This window comes from Rhodnius prolixus, unplaced genomic scaffold, assembly GCF_049639745.1.
Source record: "Rhodnius prolixus isolate KJV_2025 unplaced genomic scaffold, Rpr scaffold_3, whole genome shotgun sequence".
Taxonomy (NCBI): domain Eukaryota; kingdom Metazoa; phylum Arthropoda; class Insecta; order Hemiptera; family Reduviidae; genus Rhodnius; species Rhodnius prolixus.
In genome coordinates this window covers 44,475,971-44,502,490 of record NW_027411603.1, presented here as the reverse complement: position 1 = coordinate 44,502,490, position 26,520 = coordinate 44,475,971, and the positions used below count along the sequence as shown (strand labels likewise).

Here is a 26,520-nt window from a genome sequence, read left to right as displayed (position 1 = left end):
TGAAAAAAAAACTGTTCGTTCCAACCTCGAGAGTCTAATTACAACTAAATTATTTAAAGTAATTGAACACTATTTAAATATGTTTTAGAGTGCGTCACAGGAAATAGAATATAAATATATACATCATTTTTATAAGTAAATAAATAACTACATTTAAAAAAAAAGACTTTTTTCAATTTTTATGCGCATTAACGTCACTTTTTTTTCAGCAACAAATTAATGATTCAAATGATTTCTCTGAGTTTAAACGGTGTTTTGAATTATAACTGGTCTTAAATTCTAATTAAGAATTAGAAGACAGGTTCAGCAAAGACGGCTGCAAGAAAATTACGATGTGGTTATTTTTATACGTTCCCATTAAAAGAAAAAAAAAAATTAGTACTTTTAAATGCTTAAAAGTGTTCGTAATATTTCTCCGATTACAGTTCTTCCTCCATCATCAGTGGAAGAGAATACAGAACACGCACTACTTTCTTTTATTCTAATTGTTACATTTATAAAAGTGAAATATTCTTCAATATTTCAAACGTTTAGCTTTCCTGAAAGCAGAATATGGAAGCGGTAGAGTTGGGATAAAAAGAAAGAAAATAACTAATCGGGAAATCTTTTTTTTTAATGAAAGCGAATTTCCAATCAATATCTGTTTACTGAAAATATTGGAAGAATGCCTTTGAGGCGCCACGGTAGCCGAACGGAGGAGGCCTGCAAAGCTATGAAGTATAACAATAGGCCTTAGATTTTTATTTCATGTTTTTTATGAGAATTGTTAAGTATGTTTGCTAGTCGTGACAAGAAATTTAGTAATAGCTGGACTTAAAGCTCGCCTGAAAAAAAAAAGGCATTACTTTACTTTTACTCCATGAACCGCGCTGATTTAAAGAATTGGAAGAACTGAAGAATTGGCCAAAATAATACATTGTGCATAAGAAAGACTCAAAAGTCTGATTGACTTTGCCAAAAAGCTCATCCACTTAAAAAGCCCCATAGAAAAAAGAATCTATCCACGCCAGATCAAAAAAAATGAGAATAGAAAATACTTACGCGGTGTGCGGATCGCATCTACATAGAATCAACAAAAGGTCCTCTCCTCTTTGCGTAGATTGCAAGAGGAGGAGGATTTCAAACATATAATAATGGATATGTCCACGTTATGAGGTAGAAAGGAAACGAATGTTTGACGACTTATACAGGTATTTAGATGCACCATTTCGCTACGAAGACATAATATTCTCCACCAACATCTATGTGCTTAAATCTATAGCAGAGCTAGCAATGAAATATGAATGTATTTAAAAGTTATAGCCGATTAGAATGAATGGAAGAAAATGATTAGAGAAGGATTACGTGATTTTAATTTCGGTTAAGCTATAAGGATGGCAGGAATATAGAGTACTGATCCATCCATTAGCTGTAAGTTAGTATGTAAACAGTTGTATATAGTAGAGGGATGAATGTGTGAAGCGAATGTATTTATAAGTAAGAATGGAGAGTGAGTGATATTCTAGTGAGCACCTAGACGATGCATGGCGAAAGCCAATGCCAAAAAAGAAAACAAATTAAAAAATACTTGAAAATTAAACAAAATTCAGTTACAAAAAGCTGGATTTACTCAAAAACAGAGTTTTTTTCTCCCCATCCCCGGGTAAATCAAAAACAAGGAACGGATGCTGCAGGAAAAAATCAAATAAATCTACAAGAAAAAAATACTGTCTATTTCAACCTGATTCCCTGCCGGTGTGTCTAACGTTTATTAATTCTATTTATTTTTATATTTTAAATTGCTCGTGTCTTGTTTATTCAAGTCATTAAATCATTTATTTTAAAGTGTTCTTAAATTCTAAATTATAGTCCTCAGTTATAATTCCATTCTAGGTACATGTAAACTAATATTTGCTTGCTACGTGGCTACTCGAATGTGGTATACAGCCAGACTATTGTAGCTACTCAATAATCAAAAAGCCGTGATAGCAACGCTATCTCTCAGTGACGGCTATGAACTGTTTACTAGTATCCTCCAATTAATTTAAAAAATAAAACGGTTTTTCAAATAAATTGAAACCTTTTAAAGAAATAATTGTTTCAAACATTATTATTAAAATAATTATTGCTTTAAAAAAAATGAATGACTCACAAATAGAATAATGCTAATAATTAGAAGAAAAAAATAAACCGCTTCTTGCAATCCAAGGACAAAAACGAGGCAAAACAATGTGATTCTTGCTCAATAAACGGATAGGCTTGGCTTTAGACTCCTTTTTTTAAAAACGCAAATCTCTTTGTTAGCTGCTTATATTTACAAAGAGTAGGACACAAATATGTTCTTACAGTAATAATTCGGTGTCTGTTGAATAATAAATAATTTTAAACAGCAATCATTGCCTGTTAAAAGTATTTTTTTGTATTGTTTTCTGCATGATAAAAGAACTCATGTCTTATTCAATTGTCGCATTTCTTATTGAAAAGTCAAGTTATTGAGAGTGTTAAAAGACAAGTGAAGTAAATGCCTATTTTTTCAAAACAGGCTTTACGTCCACCTACCAATTAGGTGTCATGGACGGAGGCGACTAGCAAACATACTTTACTGGAAATTTCTTTTATTAATCATTAAATAAAATCCAAGTCCTAGACCTGGGATTGAACCCAGTACCACAATACATATTAGCTTCACAGGTCTCGCCTCTAACCGCTCGGCTACCGTGGCGCCTTGTTAAAATACAAACAGCTTTATTCTATATTGAAATACTAATATTTCATGTTTCGAAAAGCTGTCAATAAAAAAAAAAGTAAATAAAAGAAAAAAAATGGCCTTTTTTACTAGCTTAGAAAATCGAGCTTAGTGAAAGTTACAACACGATTTTTCCAAGTGCTCGTTGTTCCACAGTCCGGAGATAAAGGTACATCATTGGGGAATATCTTATTTTATCCACCATGAAGAACGGCACGTCATTGCACCTTATTTCTTCAGTTTGGTTAGATAAATGTACTCTCTACATTTACCAGAAATGTCGATATCTTATTGCCAAGAATGCCTTATTATATTTATAAGAGCACAAATATTATTATTTATAATAAGCGCTTAGTTTAGTTATTTACATTTCTAAAATTTACAACTTTTAGCGTACAGTTTATAATAAATGAGAAAACTAACTTACTTTTTAGCCAGCTGTCGAATGTACGGTTGAAATTTAGCTGAACCTGCTTGCACAATGGACTCGCAGAGTTTTCTTTTTTGACAGATGTCCAGTTCGTCAGCCTCCAGGAAACTCTCTTTCAATTCAGGTACTATTGCTTCCAAGGATCTGTAATTGATTTTACCAGGTTCTTCTGGACTTCTGGAAAGAAATTATTTTAAAATTAGTTTAGTTTCTGTTTTAACCAATAAATGATAAATAATGTAGTCAATTTGCTTTTAGCGTAGGTTTTTTCAGTTTTTCTTATTGTTTGGTTAGCGATATTTTGCGAAAAACGTTTCTAATTTTGATCCAAGTAAAAGTAAAGTATTTGGGAAAATTTCCAAAATCTAAATATGTTAAATAACAAATTCGGAATTCCGATCGTTCTCAAATTTGCAATAACATTTAAAACATCAAAATCACTTCTTTAAATTTTTGTTATATATTTCATAAAGGCACTTTACTTTTGTAAGTAGAAATAGTTTTACACGTAATAGTTAATTCTAATAATATGTCGGGCATTTTAAAGACAATAAGTACTCCATAAATCTTTTGAGAGAAAATCTTTCACAATAATTTACAGCAAAAGTATAGCTAAAGGACTGCAATGACTGCACTTAGCCAGCCAAGCATTGCAACAATATAAGTGCCTTTATTGTTAGCTAGTGCATTAACAAGTGCAATTAATAAGGAATTAGTGAAAGCGAAGAGTTTTTTCGTGATGTGAATCATAAAATACTAAAAGTAACATTTATTATGGACTGAATTATGTTACTGAGGAATTTCCCAACTTAAATTCTATATCCATTTATGATGATTCTTGTATAAATATATAAGTTTGTATTATTACATAAAAACTGAACATATTATTTTTCTTTTAGTTAACTTAAGAGTGAGAATTACCCAAATTCTGATATTATTACTCACACGATTATTTCTGGTAGCAAGTAATAAATATCATAATCTAAGTGACAAATTTAGTGAGGAAAAAACGTTTCTATAATAAGTATATAAATGAGAATTAATCAAAATATAAGTGGTAAGCAGGGTCATGCGACCAGATCTCAGAAGGCGCTTACATCAGCTCAAAGAAATATGATTTTTTTTAAAAAATTAATCAGGTTATGATAAGCGTATATAAATCCAAGGAAGGAAAACTCTTCTCCTATCTTTCAAAAAGCGCCTTAGCAGAATTTGGCTAGACAAATATTTAATAAAAATATTTTAGATCATAATGTGCTTACTTAATAAGCATATGAACTTTAAAGTAACATCGTAAAAACTGTTTTGGTTAAATCTCCAACTAGTGGAATGTTGATTCAGGTAAATCTTCTTCTTGTTTGGCACTACAGACCATGGAAGACCTTGGCCACCTCAATAATGTTGTGCCATTCATCTCTCTCTCTCTCTCTCTCTTGGTCCGCTCTTCTCGAGAGGCCATCTCTCCCGGGGCCTCCCTCTTCTTCTAGCCATCCTCCTGGATGTCCAAGAAAAAGTTCCTTGGCCATTCTTTCCTCCCTCCCATTCGTTCCAAGTGACCCAACCATCTAATTCTTCTTTGCTGGATAAGGCCAATTAGGGTCCTGATCTGCATAAATGATCTCTGACTTTCTTGTTGGACCCCAACCCGCAAGGGGTGGTTGATGTATGCAACCATTTGGGGTGTAGCGACCCCACGGGTTACCACAGCTCAGTATATCATACACATTCATCAGAACTGTGTACATATGTTATTTTGTACACAAACACACCTTTACAGACAAAGGTACCACAGTACCCAATTTCAGGGATACCTTCCTTGGATGTTAGCTTCGGCTATGGGAGTAAAAATCCTGTCAAAATATCCTAGGTCCTCCAAAGTAGCTTGGGGTTGAGCGTGGGGCTGTCTACCTCAAAAAAAATCATTGTTACGAATCCTCATGTTACTGTTACTTCCACGATAAAGGATTTAGACTGAAATCAGATTTTTTTGAAATGACCATAGAATTGAAACGGAATTCCTCAAGTCTGATGCGCTTTTTTACTTTGTTATGTGTCTATTACGTGCACCCAAAGTGACGGTGTTTTACAGCCGGAAGCCTTATTTTAAATATAAATTTGATAGACCACCAGCACTTTACTTAGAGATAATAAAACTAATTCTGTAATTATTTGGCTCATCTTTAATGTAACACATTTTAAGATACACAAAAAAATAGTTCAAGTTTTCTCTTTTAAAAAAGAAAATGATAGTCAAACTTTATTGAAAGCTTGCTTTTAAGTAAATTTTTCTCGCTTTCCTTTTTAAGTGAAGAAGACCTTATAAAAGAATCAAATGAACAATTGACACAATCATTTAACATTCGTTCTCAATTTCCAATAATGGAAAAGAAAGTTCCGAAGAGAACTTTTTAAATGCAATTTAGTTAACTGAAAGTACCTTTAAAGAAAATAAATAGAGAATTTAGAAAAACTGTTTAGTGTCCAAAAATGACTCAGCTAATGTGAGGGTGAAATGAGTTTTGAATCTAGTGTAGAATTACATATTTTACGGGTGAAAAAGTTCTCAAGTGTTGTATCCCAGATCTCTTTTATGGGAAGGATCTCTTTTAGTGGATGTTTTTTAACAGTAATTCGTACTTTCGAGTAGTGAATAATACCACTTAAGTGGCCTGAATTAAGGAAAAGAAGTGAAGACCTTCAGTGGGGCCTTCTAGAGAGAAGCATACTCCCAACTGTCTCCCAAAATTTCCTTAAATAGATATTCCTGAGAAAAATTTTCAAAAAAAAAACACTTCATACACGCAAAGATACGGTTGCCGTTAGAGGCGAGACCTGTAAAGCTAATATGTTTTGTGATACTGGGTTCGATTCCCGGTCTAGGCCTTGGATTTTATTTTAATGGTTAATAAAAGAAATTTACAGTAAAGTACGCTTGCTAGTCGACTCCGTCCACGGTCACCTAATTGGTACTTGGACGTAAAGCTCGCCTGAAAAAGTAGGCAATTACTTTACTTTTACTTCATACGCAATTACACTAAATTTAATAAAAGGATGTACCCAGAAATATATTTTCACACAAAAACGCCACGCGGCGATAAACAGCCTATGAAAACTCAACATGAAAAATGGAAATTTCCAAATGAACTTCCTCTTAAAAAGAGGAAGTAAGTGAAAAGTGAAAGCAGCAAAGAATTTCTTATTAATAATTTATTTCTACAATTAAACCATAATTTCAGTCCTCATTACAATGGAATAATTTTCAAAATGCAATAAATATCAATTGAGCAGGATTTAACCAATAAAAATAATAAGAGCCGTGTAGATGCTGCAGTCTAAAGAACAATGTATCATACAATATGTCTGTTACAAGTGCAGCTACAGACTTTTAGATTATATCTTGATACTAGTTCACGCCCACAGACACTATTTTAATTTAGTCTGTCTTAGAATTAGGTTAATACAATACATATATATTATACATACAGTACACACAAACACGTTTATATAGATATATAATTAAATGATGTTTTGGGAGAAGATTTATGTCCAATAAAAATACTACAAAAAAATAGAATAATAAGCTGTATTTTTTTTGGTTTAAATAACTATTTTAAATGATTTGATAAGCTCCAATCAAATAAAGAGTCGGAAGAGAAATTTCGGAGTGATATACTGCGTGAAATGAAGAATGCAAAAATTTCTGCGATCAATTTGTTGCTTCTAAATATTGAATTTCAAGTGAAACATGGGTGTTAACCAAGGAGAATGAAAGATTCTAAGGGAAAGTTTTGGCCCAGTGAAAGAAAGGAAAAGAATTAGGAAGAACAGTGAAATATGAGAGCTGTCCCAGGAGCAGGATTTAGTAGGATGGATTAAGTGGGGAAGATTGAGATGGCTGGGGCATTTAGTGAGGATGGAAGATTCCCAGATTTCCCAGGAAGATAATGAATGGGCATCCAGGGGGGGCGAGAAAAAGAGGAAGATCGAGGATTAGGTGGCTGTGGATAATGTAGAGGAAGACTTTAGAAGCCTGGAAGTAAGGACATGGAGGAGGATTGCTTTGGTGAGGGAGAGGAGTAGGGAAAGGTGATAGAGGAGGCCAAGGTCCTTCGAGGACCATAGAGCCAGAGGAGAGAGAGAGTCAGAGAAATATTGAATTTAAAAAAAGTAGTGCCCATTTATGGTAAACCAATTTGAATTTAGTAGTAACTATATTGAATATTACAGGAGGAAGTTATCCGCAGAATCAAAGACATTATGCTGGTATTTTGCCACAATTTCGATGGAGAGATCCGGGCTATCCTGATGCGTCTAGGATACGTGGTTGAAAGGAAATTGGACCAAGTAGTATTTCTCAGTGACTCGCAAGCAGCTGTAACGGGAGCTTAGAGTGGAATTTCCGCTGACGTAAGAGTTCTGCCACGAAATAATTGAAAAGTTACTTACAAGAAGGGAAGCACCTGGCTTTCCAGTGGATTCCGGCACATTGTGGATTACCAGGTAACGAGCAGACCGATAACCTTGCGAAACGGGGAAGTCAATGTGATCAGCCTGATCAGGCAATGTGTTACGCATCGGCTAGAAGAGTTATAGGGAGCCACATAAAGGGGGGAAATCACACGCGGAATTCAGGAGCATGGCCGCAGGAAAGCCAAGTGGGCAACACTGCTAGAAAACAGGATATCTGTCGGCCTCCCCGAGAAAAGAGTCTGTGTGTTCTTCCGAGGAACAACAGGACACGATTACCTGCAAGCACACCTCCACAAAATAGGTAATTAGGGACTCGCCGATTTGCCCATTGGGCAACTATGGCGTAATGATTTTTAAGCTTTACAGGGCCATGAATACGCTATATGAAAGATATTGGGCTGCCAGACAGAATATGGCTTAACGCCTCTGTCGCGGGATAGGAAAAAAAAAATACAGTTTTTTTTTTTACCCCAAAAGTTTGATCAGAGATGTAGAACTCAAATTAAGGACCAAAACATTGGACTTTAAACCAGACATATGCCAGTTATGCCCAATCAGTAAAGTAAAGGGTACAGTTTGTCCGCGTAAAATTCTCTGTTCGAAGTAAACTAACATGAGTGGCTAATAATGAATATTTGGCCAGAGGTTTTTACCTGTAGCTTGTAGTTTCGAAGTTATTTTAAGATCTTTTTTTAAAAAAAAAAGATTATTAAATTGCACATCCCATGATGTGTGCCACTTTTTTGCATAAAAATTTACATGGCTAATTGGCACTTTCTATTTCAATATAACAAGACTTCGTTCGACAATTATTTATGGAGAAAATGAAAACAATAAGGAAAAAAAACCACTTAAAATTAATTATTATTCATCAATTCTTAAATATCTAAAAGAAATGTTATATTTAAACATTACGCGCTACATTTTCATTATTTTAAAAATCAGTTACTTGTCAAAGCATTCAATTTATTGAAATAAAATGGTGATGCAATTCTTAGTTTCTCTTAATTCTGTCAAATCGAATCAAAATCGGGAAGATTTTTAATTTTTTGGGTGAATTTTCTTGAAAACGGCTGTATCGTTTCTCTAAAATAATATATTAAATAGAAGAACGCCAAAAATTTGGAGATAACTTATATTATAGGCCAACAACTTTGGATTAAAATTTTGACGGAGGACATTGAAGTAAAAGTACAGTAAAATAATCGCCTATATACGTACAGGGTGTCCCAAGCTATATGGATAACGACTTTTTCTCGGAAACTAAGATAGCTAGAAAAAAACTAAAAAATACGTGTTCCCTTAGTTTTTTGTTAGGAATCCAAATTTACTTTGTAAATTATTTTCGGTGCTTCCAGAAGCGAGATACAGGCACCAACTTCATTTTTTCAAATGGGAAGGTGCGGTTTTTATTTCAGAAATAGATTCCTCTATTTTTTTTAAAGAAAAATTTACTTGAACGGTTTTTTTCTGTGAGCGATATTTTAGAAGTTAGGAATGAAAACATGATTCTTATAAGAAATGCCAAAAAGATAATATTATAACGGTTTTTTGATAGAATAAGAAGAAAAGTACTATTTTATTATAAATTTTACTCCTCATTAATATTACAGATCATGCTCGAAATGGCCTCCACCATTACAGATGCATAGACATGCTCTTTCTTGCCAATCGTCCCTTACTGCCAAAGAAATAGATTCGGCTTTAACCGAGTTACAGGCATCTATTATTCTTCGCTTTAGCTCACCTACAGATGCCAACCCAGCTTGATTCTGATGCACCTACATTTAGAAATGCTTCTAGGTAAGCAGAAATAAGGAAAGAAAGAAAAAAGTTATGAATAATCACCTTGTTTTTCAGGTATCCCCAGAGGAAATAGTCCATAGGTGTCAAATCCGGTGAACGAGGTGGCCACTGAATCGCCCCCCGAGTTGATATAACACGCCAATCAAATAGCCTGTCGAGATATCTCTTTACATGCCTGATGGTGTTATATCGACACGGGGGATATTCAGTGGCCACCTCGTTCACCGGATTTGACACCTATGGACTATTTCCTTGTCTATGCATCTCTAATGGTGGAGGCCAGTTCGAGCATGATCTATAATATTAATGAGGAGTGAAATTTATAATAAAATAGTACTTTTCTTCTTATTCTATCAAAAAACCGTTATAATATTATCATTTTGAAATTTCTTATAAGAATCATGTTTTCATTCATAACTTCTAAAATATCGCTCACAGAAAAAAACCGTCCAAGTAAATTTTTCTTTAAAAAAAATAGAGGAATCTATTTCTTAAATAAAAACCACACCTCCCCATTTGAAAAAATGAAGTTGGTGCCTGTATCTCGCTTCTGGAAGCACCGAACAAAATTTACAAATTAAATTTGATTTTCTAACAAAAAACTAAGGGAACACGTATTTTTTAGTTTTTTTCTAGCTATCTTAGTTTCCGAGAAAAAGTCGTTATCCATATAGCTTGGGACATCCTGTATATATTTTTTTTTTAGGTGGGTTTTAACTACCCAATTCAGAGAACAATAATTTTAGGATGTTTCGGGATAGGGAAAAATCTAGCAAATTGTGGTGAGAGAAATTATGGCCTAGTATCATTGGATATGCAAATTTATAATTCAAAGACTGACAGTATTCAGCTAAAAAAATACTTTACAGAAAATATTTTTTCTTTTTTCTTAAATTGTCTATTACAAATTTCATTTTATACTGAAATACCTGACTATAGATGTTCTTATTATTAATTACCATCAAGCGAGAGTTGGAACAAGATTTCATCTTCATAAAAGGTGTCCTTGTGTTTTACAGCAGGAATACGAGAGAAATACGTACGTGCAACAATCCTGTATATGGAATCTAGATCAAATAGAAAATAACAAGTACCGTTTTACAAAATACTTTGTAATGTTTTCACAAAGAGAGAAAGTGTTTGGTGTGCTTTAAATTAAGTCTAATTGAATCGCTACTGAATAAATTTTGCTTATACAAACATAAAAATCAACTCTGTAAAATACTGGCTGATTTCTATTTTATTTTTAAGAAAGTGGAAATACACGCAAGGCGACATTCATTCGGTGCAACTGGCAGTAAAAATTCCGAAGTTAGAATAATCTGAAGTACGAGTAGATGAACGGATTGTTCACTTTAATCAGTCTGAACACCAAAACAGCAAAACAAATTGACCGTAAGCAGAAACCAACAAACCTGTAGACGAGCGGAGGACAACAATGGCGTTGCAAAGACTTACTGGAAAATTGAATTGAAATGTGAATGCCGTCTTCAGGAACTTTATCAAAATCCCTAACTTCGTACCAAAAGCGATTTTCCAAATTAACCCGATTTGGCTGACGGATATTGGTGTAGGTTTGGATCAACAATGTTTTGTGAACATACAGAAACTCAAATTATTTCTCAAAGTTAACTGATATGCACCTAAACACCTAATTCTGTTAGCATCTCCAAGAACTACTCCTAATATAGGTGAATTCGTAAAAAAAAAAAAACTCCAAACACAAAAGCTACCACATTAATCACCCTAACTTAACTAAGGTGCCATGTCATATATAAAAATATATTTGCAAGCATATTAAAAAAAATATATATATTTATTAGATGACCCACTTTATGATCATTGATCTGAGGAAAGTTTGCCAGATCCTTATTCTCAATAAATACCATAATTTCTTCAATCCACTCCACAATTCGCTATATTCTTTAAACTTATTTAACTTTGTCCCGGTAGATGCGTATCACCCAAAATGAGCTAACATGTTGTACGAACAGTGATACATTTTATGCGATACTGTAACAAAAACTCCTTATCAGCTGGGATTCTGTTGGTAGAAAAAACCAAAAAAAAATGCCGAAAGAGTTTGAGTTTTACCTATGGCATGTGTATCCTAGGTTCGCTAACTTGGGTATACCTAGTGTTTAAGAAATCAAAGTTTCATCCTAAAATGTTCTTTGCAGTGGGATATACAGGGTGTTCATTTTAAGACGGCTCAAATGCATTTCATGCTTAAACGGTTGATCTGAGCGAAAAATGGTGGAGGAAAAATTTGTTGCCCGTCACCTCTAGTTTCAGAATATGTGACTTTTGATTTTAGATTCCTGCCCGCATACGCGGCTGAAGCGCGACCAAAAGTGAGAGTTCGCAGTTGACCCCCATTTTCATATACACAGTTTTAAAGAGCATAAAAGTGTAAAATTAATTTTTAGCCATTTTATGTATGCTTGAGAACATCTAAAGCTCTTAACATTTGATTTTTCTTAGAAAAATCACTCGGAAAACGACTTATTTCCCGATATTAAGAAAAATACTAGCTTTACTGCCTTGGCAATATTTTTAGTAGAAAGGGGACAAAAAAAAAAATACATAAAAATGACCTATCGCGAGCTCTTCTTTCTCTTTGATAACAAGTTAAAAAATTGAAATATGATTTATAAATACCAGATTTTGAAATGGCCTAGCACCTTTAATTTTAAAGGTATCGATTTGCAGTTTCCGGTTTATTTCATAACTTTTTATACATTTTAAAACTGTGTATATGAAAATGGGGGTCAACTGCGAACCCCCCACTTTTGATCGCGCGTCAGCCGCGTATGCGAGCAGGAATCTAAAATCAAGTCACATATTCTGAAACTAGAGGCGACGGGCAACAAATTTTACCTCTACCATTTTTTGTTCAGATCATCCGTTTGAGCCGTCTTAAAATGAACACCCTGTATAAGGGGTGAAATGACCCAAAAAAATTTCAACTCTCAATATCTTCACTACTTACGGATCCGTAATCAAAGAAACTATAGCTTATAACTCAGAAAAAGTATATTGTATAACAATACAATATTTCATTCTAATATCTTCTTCACAAAGGGAGATGTAGAGGTTCGCAATAAATTTTACAGCGTGTCATAAAAAATGATTTAATTAATGACTCACTTTATGATCATCAATACGATGTTGGATGAATGTCCATAACCGGATATAGATACAATGAACATGCGTGCTAAGATGGATAAAATTAAAGATATCCGGCACTCCAGATCTAATCACATTTTCAATAAAATGTTTGTTAATTTATTTTTCTTAAATAAATAATATAGCAAATTAGTTTACACGCAATTGAATGCGGTATAAGAGATCACATGAACATAGTGTGAATTGAAAACAAAATACAATAAATCAATGAAGGGGGATTCCAGCTCTCACATTGGTATAGATTCCTCGCCCCTCTGAAATGAGTTACGGACCATTGGTCCACTAGTCGTATACTAAACCAATAGGTAATAAGTATAGATGTGTGCGTGTGTATATACAGCTTCACAAATCATCTGCCCACCAGTAATAATCATGTTCAGTTAACATTAAGATTGCCTATAAAGATATTTTACTGCAAGCAGTTTATTTTAGTAGTCAGATTAAGCTGTAATAGTGTTAAGTGAAAGCTTGCATAGTAAACTGATGGCATTGTTTTGATATTAATCATTTCTATTGTTTCTTCTCTACAAATTGGATATTTTCATTTATAAATAAACAGTGGGAAATTTACCTAAGATTTGGAAAATATGTATATTAAAACGTGAATTCATAATTTCATAGTATTTTCACTTTCAATTATAATATCTGGGGTAAATCTTATTTCCATACCTTGGAGATATCAAGTAATCACAACGTGATAACCATCTTTGATAGAAAGGAATTCAAATTTCCCAATTTTCACAACAATGGAGTCGTTCAGGATGCCGTAATAGTTATACTGAAAGTGAAGTATATATTATTCCAGGGATGTATGGAGAGCAAAAGCAACATCTGTGGAATTAAGACAGAACAATTAAGGAGATAAACATTTTAAAAAAGCCTACATTTAAAAATTACTTACTCCTTAAAATATAATTTGGAATAATGGCTTCTACAGAAAAGTAAAACAAGCTGCTACAAGGAAGTCTATTGTGGCTCCCATTGGAAACGTACAAAATCAGACCTATGTCATACGTGGTTTGAAACAGGAGGGTAAGCGCAGGCGACCTATTCTTGGCAAGCCTGTTCCCTGCATCATGATCTTATAAATGGTGGAATTGTCAAGTTCAAATTTTTATGTTATTATTGTGCAACATACAACTAGATCTACTGGGGGGGGGGGGAAGAAGATGATACTGTCTCTTCATTAACTCCAATGTCTCTAACCTTTTTTAGCAAAACTTTTTCGCACACCAACGTTTCGGTAATTTTTACTACTTTCTACAGGGTCTGTACGTTGGTATAAAGTAAAAAAGTTGTTTTTATTGATGACCGCACCTCGATATTCCCAAAAAAATCATCTATCAACAACGGTCGAAAAAACCAAAACCATCAACTTTATGAAAGCTTATCTGTCAGCAAATTCGTGCTTCCGATGATAGATTACTGCCAAAATTATAGTAGCTGAAGCAGAATAAGTAACATACCCAAAGAGATAAGCACAACACACGCTGAAAATAGACAAATTTACACCAAGCGCTGAAGAACTTGCTAAATACTTCACAGAACTGGGCATCTAACTTAATGAAACCGAACAAAGTACTCCTCTCCCTATGACTACGCCTAGAACCCCTGAACAACACAAAGTTTCTAAAATTAGTGATTGATTCTCTACAACATACTGGAATCGATTCCCTCTACGAGATATCTTCCACAAAACCCAGACACTCCTTTAACCAAAAACCATCAGCTAAAACTTCTCTCTAATCTAGATGATCATCCTAACCCACTCTGCTGCGAAATAGCCGTCCTATGATCCTTACATTCCCTTCAGAAATATAACACAATTAAACATGCCCTTCTATAACTTTCACCTCTGGCAGGTTTTACTATTTTTTTTATCTGCAAATTATAATCTTAGCCCCAGCCTAAACGTTCCTTTATTGAAGCTTGCAATATAAATACATAGGAACTTCATTATTTTTATAAGTTATATATGTGTTATAATAAAGTTCGCACCTATTTATGAACCTTTCTACCACAATGCAAGACTCGTAAAAGAAAATAAATACGAAAACACGAAAATAAAATGTGATTACATAGTATACCATATTTCTGTCTGAAGAAAAATGTACATACAAACATCCGCTAGAAAGTCGCTCAAAGTGGGGAGAATTACATCCGCATAGTTTTTATTTTCCTTCATATATTTATCTTTTCCTTAGTCTTTCTCTAATTGTAACTACAATCTAATTTTGCATAGACAAAGTCTAATCTAAAGCTAATAGTCTAATTCTAGCAGATATCTCAGAGTGATTAAAAAAAAAAAATCAAACCTGTTCCCAGGATTTGTTCTAATTTTGTGAATACAATCGATTTCCATTTCTCGATGTGGTTCTTGTAATTATTCATTGTTATATGAATATTATTATTATTTTCATTCTTTCATATTAGTTTTGATTTACTTTCTCTTACTAATAACTGTAAGAAAAAAGATTTGCGATTGTTTTGACTTTTCTAAAAATGAGTTAGCATCAAAAATTCACCTTTTTAAATAAAAAATAATAATAATTTTTTTCAATAATAGTTTTGTTAGTGTCTACATGTCAACCAGAAAGTCTGGAACACTTTAATTAATTCAGTGTTCAGCTTACTCACAACATTATTTGTTTAGGAACAAGAGAATCACCAGATTAGGAACAAGCGAATCACCAGATTGGGAACAAGAGAATCACCAGATTAGGAACAAGAGAATCACCAGATTAGGAACAAGAGAATCACCAGATTAGGAACAAGAGAATCGCCAGATTAGGAACAAGCGAATCACCAGATTAGGAACAAGAGAATCACCAGACCTGTTTGCTAAAAATGATTCATTTACAATAAATACTAAGAATAAAAATAGTCTATGAAATCAATCAAAACTCGGCTCTTTCTTGTTAAATGCGTAAGAAGTTTTACATTCTAGCATTCGGAAGTATTCTTAAAACTTTTCTCCAGATTATTTAATTTTTGTTTTACTCTTTTCAAATTATATTCATTTCATTCATCTTTATATATAAATGTTCCAGTCAAAAAATTGGTTTACTTTCACTAGCCAAATAGTCAATAAAGAATTTAGGAGTACGTAATTCAAATTAAAAACAAAAAAAAAGTCTAGAAAATTAAGGATATCTCTTGTGTTGAATGTTTGCTTAGATTGAACAACACGTATCAGACATTTGACATTTGAGTAAGATTGATTTTTCCTTTGCATGTGAAGATAATGTATTTTGGTACAGCTTTCAGCCTTTAATAACTGCCTCTAGAATCAATATTTAATATTTCTGCGGTGACGAGGGGGGGGGGGGGGGGAATTGAACAAGTGTTGCCAATTTGGTCATTAATATAGTATATTCCATTCGCAAAGTATTAAGATTTATTATTTTCAAATAAATCTAGGAAGATGGTATTAACTCTTGGGTTCTCATTTCACTTATTTATTAACATCTACATTTGCTGTTCAATCATAAAGTACCGGGATCATAACATACGATTCGCACGATGATTCCAGTCTTTAGCTTAGAAATTCTATAATTTCTTATTTGATTCTTGCATACATCTCTTTTGCTAATATAAAGTCTAATCTTAAATACAAGTAATACTCTAAAACTATAATTCCGGTATATCTCAAAATCAAATTCGGCACGATTAGAATAGCTTTACTTACCTAGTGTAGGGTAAGAAAGAATAACCAGAACAGGTAAATCGATTCAGTAATGTGTTAACTTCAGTTTTACCGATTTTAACCAAAAACTTTAGTGACATGTCTAAGATTGAGGTTAACTTTAAGCTTTCTGCGACTTTTGTTTTGTTTCTTATTAATTAGTGCACAGGTTCCGCCCAATTGGAAATTCAGGTTCTACTATCTGCCCCACTCTTTGGTTAATACAAAAATTTACACGCGCAAAGGAAGTGAAAACGGAATACCAGAAAAATTTATACTTCATGTATCGGAAATATATCGAATATTTGGCCTTAAGTTAGGTACCCATTGATAGAAATGATGTCCTATATTTCAAAGGGCAAACTAATTAGGTTACTATATAAACAATACTGAATTTTAAGGAGAAAAACGTGCTGACTTTGGTTATACCACAGTAAATATATCGGGAGGGAAAAAAATTGAAATTTATTAATGAGATTGTACCAGATGGTCGCTAAAAATATTTTATAGGTTCGAAATATTGTCCTAAATAACATGGTGTCCAGTAAAAATTAACCAAAAAGGGTATTTAATCCCAGAAAAGGAATATTAATCCTTCTATAAATATAAATATATGCCAAATATATATAACAAGTTGTCTGTATAATTGCTTGCACGTGACTGTGTGTCTCTGACCAAGTGAAAGTACCACACTTGAGAATATCCCCCATCATCTGTGGGGTTTTACATCTGGACAGGAAATGGCAGATCCTCAACAGAGATTCCGACAATTTGGTTTTTTATATTTATTTATTCTTTTAATAAAGTTTTTAATTAAGGCAATATAAATTGATAATCGAGAACTAATTTAAGATTTAATTCAAAAATTAATTGACTTTTGATTGGTAGCAATAAAAAATATAATGGGACTTTTTTTTTTGTAGATGCTATGAAAGGTATCCATTGTCGCCTTGGAAGACACCTTTAAAAAAAAAGAGAAAGAAGTTTGACCTAGCTTTTGCATGTTCTCTGCGGAGAGATCGAGGAGACAGATCAATAACATTTTGAAGACCATGATGTTAATATAAAAGAAAAAGATTTGGTAACCTGGTTAGTTACCAGGTTTTTGGAATAGGTATACACTCGCCATTGAATCCCTCCTAGTTTCTGAGATCTCTCAGATGTATATATTTGAGGGATATAGAGGTGAGGTAAGATCATCTGGTTCATCAGGGATCATAATACTTGGATCTATATCTCACCCAAATTTATACTTTAACATGTACCTCTTTTCAAATGGCGAATCAAAACCAATGTTACGAAGTCAAAGTTTATAGTATTTACTCTCAGACGGAAAATCCTACCTCCTAACATTTTGAACCAAACTCCTGTACCAACTGTGGACAAAGTACGCTACCTTGGACTGTACCTAGACAAACGGTTGACATAGAATCCCCCTAGACTAGACTGAAAAGACAAGAAACTAACCAACGCTACAAAACTTCTCGCCAGAGTACTTGACAAACTTAACCTACAAAACGAAGGACTATTATACCTAGCTGTTATTGCGACCTATTTGGTCATACAGCATCCGAAGTATGGGGGATCAACTAAGCGTTCCAATTCTTTACGCATTCAGACTTTACAATCAAAAATCCTACGAAAACTTCTTAACGCTCCAATCTATATATTTCTAATCTCACTATTCATAATGACCACAACATCCCCTTTCATTAACGACCTTACAAAAAACTCGTTTCTTAAAAATTTCATTCCTTTACAAGCAGCTCATCCTAATCCTTTAATTGAACACTTATCTTCTTCCACATTACCAGATAATCCTCCAAGGAGATTGAAGAGAAGATGGCCCCGCGATCTACTCTTCTCATAACAGTATAGTGCATCTGTTCACGTTAATGGAGTGTCGCCATTGGGTGCCTTCTTCAATCTTCATTCAAGACATTACATTACATCACATTTGCAGTTGCAAATTAATAAAACATTAAAAAATAATAATAATAATAATATACCTCTTTTTTTAAAGATTCTTTTATAATCAGTTATTCCTTTAACTAATATTATAATAAGAAGTTTAAATCTCATTAATTGTAATAACAAGTTTAGTTGGAAAGGTAAGATATTAAAAAGGAAATTTATGGCAGCCAACTCCTCTGGATGTAGACGCCAGATTTTTTGTATATTTTTTTCTTACTTTCTGGTGGACCAGAATTATTTATACCTTAATGGAGATTAACATTATTCTAGTCTCTTGATTAATTAGAGAAAGCACTTACTAGTTTAAAAAAAGTACTTTTTATTATTAGTTATTCTAATGTTAACTTTCACTTCACCTTCAAGCGGAAGTATTAATGTTGTCACTATTGTTCTAAATTAGTTTCCGCGGCATTGTTACAAACACAATAAGTTAGAAGTGGTACTTTACGCGATGTTATAACTCAAAACTGAAAAATCGAAATAGGCTCAAAAGTTGATGTACTATCCACCGCCTGTATCAAGAAGGTTTCATCTGTTGGCGAATTCTCCATGATTAATTTTGCCCGAAATACGTGTCATTATACAAGTACCATTCTGCGAATATAAGAAGTACCTTCCCCAATTTAGAAATGTGCACCAAATCTTCTGTTTAAGCGTCCCCAAATCTTTAAGCCTTTTCAACGCACAGCTAGCCTGCAGACATAGTTCTTTTTATTACAGACAACACTGTAACAGGCTCCTAGAAAGAGGAAATCAGAGAGTAGGTAGCTGTACTCGAATCCAGAATGTCTATGTGGAAATCCAGTGCATTGATTTTAATTTACAAATCTCTTCTCTGACAATATTACTTTTGAAGATAGTACAATACGACTTGACTTAGAGGGTACCTGTAAAAAGGGTGGACCTAGAAAAACGAGATAATAGATTCTGTGGGTAGATGGTGAAGATGACAGTAAATTTCCTAACGGGTCACATTGCCATCAGATTCCTCAAATTCTTTTAGTATTACTTGATACCATTCACCGCAAATGTAGGCAAGTTCTGAAGTGACGTTGTAGAAAGGCGGTTAAAGATGAAGTTCCCAAAAAATAAGTTACAGTAAAAGGGTGCAAAACGTTTACTAAGTTAAGGTAAATCGTTAAAGCCCTTTTCTGGGTTTAAACGCTTTAGTGAAGTCTCAATTCTGGTTGCAAAATTGCAGCTGAAACTTTAGTGCTAGAAATAGCACCATCATTGCGGAGTTTCAGGGAACTTTTTTTTTGAGATTTTTTTTAGAGTTTGAGCCATTCTTTGAGACACCAAACACCAACTCTCATAAATCTCCTCCCACTCACAGACCTTGGGCTCAAAACATTTTCCTCGTAAACGTGGTACCCATAATGCATGCATTTTCAGTGATAACACAAATTCGGAAACTGTTCATGATTCCATTGCTTCCACCAACAAGGAATAAGTGAATAATGGTCCACCATCAGATCCGCAAAGTGAATAGCCTCCGCTGAACAGAAATAGGACGTAATTTTAGAATTAGATAATTCTCTATAAATGGAATTAGACTCAATTCTCCATTAACTTTAGGCCTTTCTCTGACTTTTCGTTTCTGTGTTAGGCTGTTCTCTCTCTCATACATTCACACAAAAACTGTTTGGGGGGGGGGGCGAACGGGGCCTCAAAACGGATATTACCGTCAGTAGGGAAATAAAGTAAATAAATAAACCAAAATTAAAAGGTATCAACTTCCACTTCTTACGTCTCATTCAACAAACTTACGTTGCCACAGCAACAACAACAAATAGGTCATCAAAAACCATAAAAAATCAATCTGGCCATATATCTTCCGTAAGTTACTAATAAAGAATAAAGTTTATTTACATTTATATTTTAAAAATGATTCAAAATGTTAGCCCATTATTTTTTACTCAAATAATAGAAATTTTATGACTAGTCATAAAAAAAAAAAAAACACAGACAACATTTTAGTCAGATGGACTACAATGTCCATCACCGAAAGCAATAAAATCTTCTAACAAGAGAAAAATCTCAATGCAGGCAGCTTTAGAGTTATTAGGGCCCACATATGTTGATTGACCTTATTATAATAAGCTCTAATGTCCTGAATTAATTATAAAATTAAATGCAGGTGATTAAGAGGAGAGAGATGAAGTTTTACAAGTAGTAACTTAATGATTTCGCAAAAGCATATATATTTATAGAAGTACATAAATAAATAGACTTACTCTGACTTATATTTATAGAAGTAAATAAATAGACTTACTCTGAAGGATTCACCACCAGAATACTTGGACTAAGTGCTGCAACCAACATTCCAAATGGTATGATTGTGGCCAAGAATCTGAACACCGATTTCCATTTGAACGAACTGGAACACCATTATAAGAAATAACCTAGTTAAGTGATTATAGTTATTAATACAGTTTGACCAAAAACCATTAGAAAAAAAAAATACATATTAAAATAGGCTACATAATAGTATAATGGCCATTAAAAAAAAAGGAAGAAATAGTCACATTTTGCATTTTATAGTAAAAATCCCACTTTGGTCGAGTTGTTCTCTAGCTAGATTAACCCGTTTTCTATTTTTTTTAAAAAAACAAAAAAAAACCTAGATTGTTAATTTTTTTTTTTACTTTCATATGTTTTCAGTTCGCCACGAATTCTTCAAAAGTCTTCTAACTCTTGTTTAAAACCTTTTCCCTAAATACATTTTTTCTGTGAGCGATGGATAGAGTTAGCCTCCCCTCAAACTATTTCACTGAGTTTTACGTATTTCACTTGTGTACAGTCAGTGCAAATCAAACTAAAATTTGGGTTTTGAAGAAAGTCTTTTTGCCCCAGAAGTCTTACAACTTATTTTTGTTTTGCGACCGTACGAAGTCTACTCAAGGTTCTGGTCCTATAGTTTCAATTTCTTTTCATGAAACTTGATTTTAAGAAGAGGATCTTCTGAAACAACAAGCTTGAATACGTCAAAATTCTTTTATTATAATGAAACTAAATAATTTTTACTGTTTTCAACTAACATTCAAAGTACCAACAAAATAAATACAAAATCTATGTAAAATTTTCGAGTCTAAAAGAGAATTTTTCAACTTTAAAGTACCACTAAACTGAATTGATCTCCCATTTTTTTGAGATTTACTCAAAAATCTTCTTTGGATTTTCTATAAATTTCGTGTGTGTACACATTAAATTTACAATAAATCTGTAACTTTTACTTTAATCGTTTTCCTTGGACAATTCAATTTTAAGAAGGGGTTATTTTAATAGTACACCATCAAAAGTGTCAATTAAGTGTGAGGTAAAGGGTTTACAATCTATATAATGTTTGTAGAAAGAATCAAACGTTTTTGTAAATATGGAAATTGAAGGTGTCTAAATAGTTAGGACCATGAAAATTATAGTAAAACAGTTTTCACGTTTCTTTTTCAAATTTTAGTCTACTTACATTCAAATTATTTAGATTTTGAAGAAGTTATTATAGCTTAAAGTACAAAGCACTTTTTCGTAAATAAATGCCCATTGAATATAAACATATATGTATAATATTTACAGTTTTGATTCAAGAAGTTCTTTTTTCAAAATCATTTCAAATATTTTGGTGGTAAGTGGGGGAAGAAAAGCTTTCTCGAAAGTGACTCTCTAGAAGGGGGAGAGATTCTCCCCACCTGTAGTTTAGTCTCTCGTTTTTTTTTTGTTTTTTTTAGTTCGACGGCGCAGAGCTTTGGAGAGGATGGAAAGGTGGTTCACTTGACATATTTTCAAAGAAAGTTATCTTACCATCACCTGCAAACCGGAATCTACCAGACAGGAAATGTGCGTGTGAGCGAGCACTGTTATCAAATAGGCTAAATGATTAGGTTGTCCTTCCGACTATTAAACTCTTCTCTAGTATTTATAAAAAGAATTTATTTTGGAATTTGACTAAATATTTTCTAAGAAATAGTTAATCTTCTAGTTTAAAATCAGTTGCACAACATTCCTCACATTAAGTGTGTATTAACCACTTAATACTAACACATATTCAGACTAAGTGGTATTTAAGAGGATAACAAAGTATAAACTGACTACAATCTTTGAAGTTATTTGAAAAGAAACATCTCGAAGCAAATCTTTCAATAAAAATTAACAGGTTTTTATTTGCGATTAGCACTGGTTCAACTAAAAATACCAATTATTTGAAGTTAAAAGAACTGAAGAAACAAATGCTCCGAGTTGTTTCAAAAAAATTGAAGAATATAGACGAACAATCTTGAAGGGGAAAAAAAATGTTGAGATAAGATCTTCAGGAACAGAAGTGGATTACTCAGGCAGTGAGGCTACCTGCGCCACGGCCCACTATCATCTGAAGCAAATGCTAATTTTTCTCTAAGCCTTGGAACTCAAGAAATCGGCAGAGAAAAATGAGACGGTGGACACGGTTCTTCTTCTCTTAGTTGCAAGCTTAAGTTCAACTCCAGAACCCAGTAAAGCGTTATTTAGAAACAAAGCCGTCAGTAAGCTACTTGAAAATCCAATAGAAGAATTTTTTTCATTAATGAAAAATGGATTTAATGCACAATCCAAATGGCGAAAGGCAGGAATCACTCTTTAGAAATCGAGGTCACGTTTAATAAAAGTAATGTCTATTAATTTTTGGAACCCAAGTGATAATTACTCACTTAAAATTTATCTAAGGGAAGGGATTAGCTATGAGGTTAGCATACTGGACTCCCACGCGGAGGTCCCGGGTTCGAATCCAGCAGCTGACCCTTAGATTTTCTCTTTCTAGGAGCTTCTTACAGCTCACTGTCCGGTGATGGACAGTGTTGTCTGTAACGAGAGAACACTGTCCGGAGGCCGGCAGTGCACTGGAAAAAGCTCCGGGCGCTAATAACCTCAGCTGTTGATGCGCCAAAAAAAAAAAAAATTATCTAACACAATAAAACAGATGATTCCCATAATCTATTGTAAACAATTATCTATGTATGAAGTTTATAACTGAATCTGATAACGTAATCTCTTTCAACAGGTTAACGGACGACCCCAAATATTGAAGCTGACCCAGCTTAAGATTTAAGAACTTGATGGAATGATGGTGTTAACTTGCAAATAGTCCAGACGTGACAGCTCAGATTAAATTTTTACTATTAATGTCTCATTTCTTTCGGAGTTGTCAATTTAAAGTATTACGACTATCTTAAAAAAGAAAAGTCAAAAATCCCTTCACCAAACTGATCTAAGAGACTGAATCTGGCGAAAAGCGATTTTCCGATGAAAATCTGTACGATTGCTGAACTTTCTCTGTAGTGGGATAAGAGAACATAAAAGTATATAATATAATACTGAAAGTAAAAGATTATTTTAAAAAATAGCAAGCCCTCTGCCTTTACTTTGTAAATAAATGAAAGAGAAAACTCAAACGGGGAAAGTAAGGTCGATTTCATTCATTGTCCGTTAGATGATACTCGTCAAGGATTTCTAGTAGTATTAGATGCAGTACTAAAGCGACATCAGTCGGTAACCATACTTACCTTAAACTGTAACAGTGATCTGTACATACAAATAGATTTAGAAAAAGAAAAGAAAAGTTATTTAAACACAACTTTCTCGGATCTGGAATCAATTTTTACGGGGAAAATTTCTTACAAAAGTGATAGGCCTTTATTTGTAAAAATGTTAGAAAAAATTTTAAACAAAAAAAACTGTCAGAAGTTTTACGCAAGCCTTTTAGGAATTACTGAAACCTAGTCCATAGATTTACGGAATTTTTAAACTGTTGTTATAAACAATATTTCCGTTTATATTCATCTTTTTTATTCCCCTTATACTAGGATACAAGTGGAGAAAAGTAGACTGAAGAGAGATAGGGCTAGGCTCCCATAAATGTCAATGTTTGACATTCTCTGGATAGTACGAAAAAAGGTAGAGTATAATGTAGTTTAAGCCCTCAGGGCTAGATAACTGCTTGGGTCAGAAGTGCAGTAGTGATGGAAAACCTTTTTTTGAATCAAATTCAAAACACCAAATTGATTAATCAATAAAATAAAATTTGAAACCAGTCATAAAAAATAAAAACATGCCGGGTACGACGGATACAATCAAAGGGAGAGTAGTATGGACTTTATTGGATGTGGATAGAGAAACAGAAGGGTTGGTGTGGTTTACAAGACTGTCGCAAGTGATCACAGGATAAGAGGTACTTAAGGGTATTACCTTCATTTATAAGGAAGTTAAAAATAATAGTCCTGAAGTAAATGAAGTACTAATAAGTTTTTAGAAGAGACTAAAAAGCAATAATTGGGAAACTGGAATGTGTTAACTTGAAATGATTAGTGGACTTACAAAATTGGAAACGCATAAGTTGTTCTTACAACTAACATTAAACTTCTTTAAAATATACAATGTCTTGACTTAGTCTGGTAAACAAAAAATATGCACATACCTATCATCTCCATAGTGTAGATGTGTACTGTCATAAGGATGATGTCCTTCATATCCATGGCCATGACCTTCGTATTCAGATACACCGTACGACTTTGCTGGAGGACGTAGAGTATATTTCGGATCAATTTCATAAGTTTCCTCTTTAATTGGTTTCACTGATTCAGTAACTTGAAATACTGGCCGATGATAGTCTGGCAAAGTGTTAGACTCTACCACTCCAATAGGACGTTCAAAATGGTAACCATCTCCATTGTGGGTAGATGGCTGATTGAACAGTGATTCCGATGGCAGTTTATAGTCATTTCCTTTAAACATATGTAAAGTGTCGAAGCCATTGAAGAAAGAATCAGGTTTGTCTCTGGTTTCAAAGTTTTGTTGATATTTGTACTGTTTTAAGTCTTTAAAAGGAAACGAAGGCAGTACTGGAGCTTGGAAATTGTTTTGCTTTAGTTCAGGAGATGCTGATTCCGTTGGATGCAACATAATGTCTGGTTTTCCACGAATTTCTTGATATTTTTGAAGATCAATTATATCTTTTACATTGTACGTTGATAAATCTGGAGTGTGATAGTCATTTTGTTTTAACTGTGAATTTCCAAGTATAGCATGTAATAGAGGTTCTGTATGGCTTTTGATTTCAAATTTGTCAACATTAGTCTTCAGTTCTTTAAGATTGTAAGAAGCATCAGCTAGATGTTGATGCTCAGGTGTTTTTTCGTACAATGTTTCATGAGATATAGAAGGTTTTGCAGTTATGACTTGCAGTTCGGATTGAAGATATACAGGCTTGCTAGGACCAAAAAAAGCAAGCTTATTTCGGGTACTGTGATTGTCTCCAATGGTATCTGGTAGAATTTCTCCCACTGATATTCCTTGAGCATGAGTTTTAACCTGCAGCATAAAAAAAAGAAGATTATCAAGCATTTAATGACAAAGTTCGTCGCATTAAAAGAAAACAATTAATTGTTTAATGAATACAAAATTGGAACATTATAAATTAATGCTTATTGGAACATTAAAAATTAACTCCAAAATGATATTAATACAACTATATACATATAAACAGACGCTGGATTTAGGAGAATAACTACTGGTATTTCTAAGAACAAATGTTCTTTGGGGAGTATCAAAAGTCTGTTGTTTTTTTTTCTGTTTTACTTTAATGAATATTAATAAGTAATAACAATTTATTTTTCTAAGTGTAATGCATTTTAATGAATCATTCCAACCCAACTTCGTGACAATATTACAATTTCCATTTTGTATCGCGAAAGTTCTCGACATCTTAAAGAATTAACTACAACCTCATTCTTTGCAGTTAAGTTTGTTTTAAAAAAATAAGCTTGGGTACAAATGGTGATCCGAAGAGGCGAGGTCTGGGCTTTAAGCTGGGTGAGTAAGAATTTCAAACCCCTGCTCATTCATTTTTGAGGCAGTCTGTAGCATGTTATGTTCTAACACTACTACATCGCCCTAAAAAGGATATTTTTTTTTCTGTTGGCAAAAGCGGCGTACCTTTTGGCTAAAATAGCAAGATTACAATAGAGTTCAGTTGTGAAATCATTATCTTCGAGACACAGAAAAAGCAGACATTGCAAGCTTTCCCTGATGCCTCTCTTCAGATTAATAAGTCCGATCCAACAGTAGTGGAAGAAATGTCCTACTCACTGGAGAAAGAGAGATATTGTTTTTAATAAAACATTTAAAAATGATATTTAATCCAACCCAACGTAACACCTGGCTCACTATAGGTTATATCCTCATGGTGCTGATTTTTATTTCTTATTATTACCTATC

General features: G+C 33.5%; 1 protein-coding gene across 1 annotated transcript in view; it reads right to left on the bottom strand.

Annotated features, from left to right (window-relative positions):
* LOC141453088 (uncharacterized) overlaps positions 1–26,520 on the bottom strand; it is a 53,313-nt gene that overhangs the window by 26,293 nt on the left and 500 nt on the right. The window contains exons 2-4 of the mRNA XM_074125829.1: positions 24,722–25,614; positions 20,555–20,659; positions 3,153–3,332 (exon numbers count right to left, since the gene is read on the bottom strand). Of these exons, the coding sequence (XP_073981930.1) occupies positions 3,153–3,332; positions 20,555–20,659; positions 24,722–25,614 (1,178 nt within the window). The remainder of the gene's footprint in view (positions 1–3,152; positions 3,333–20,554; positions 20,660–24,721; positions 25,615–26,520) is intronic.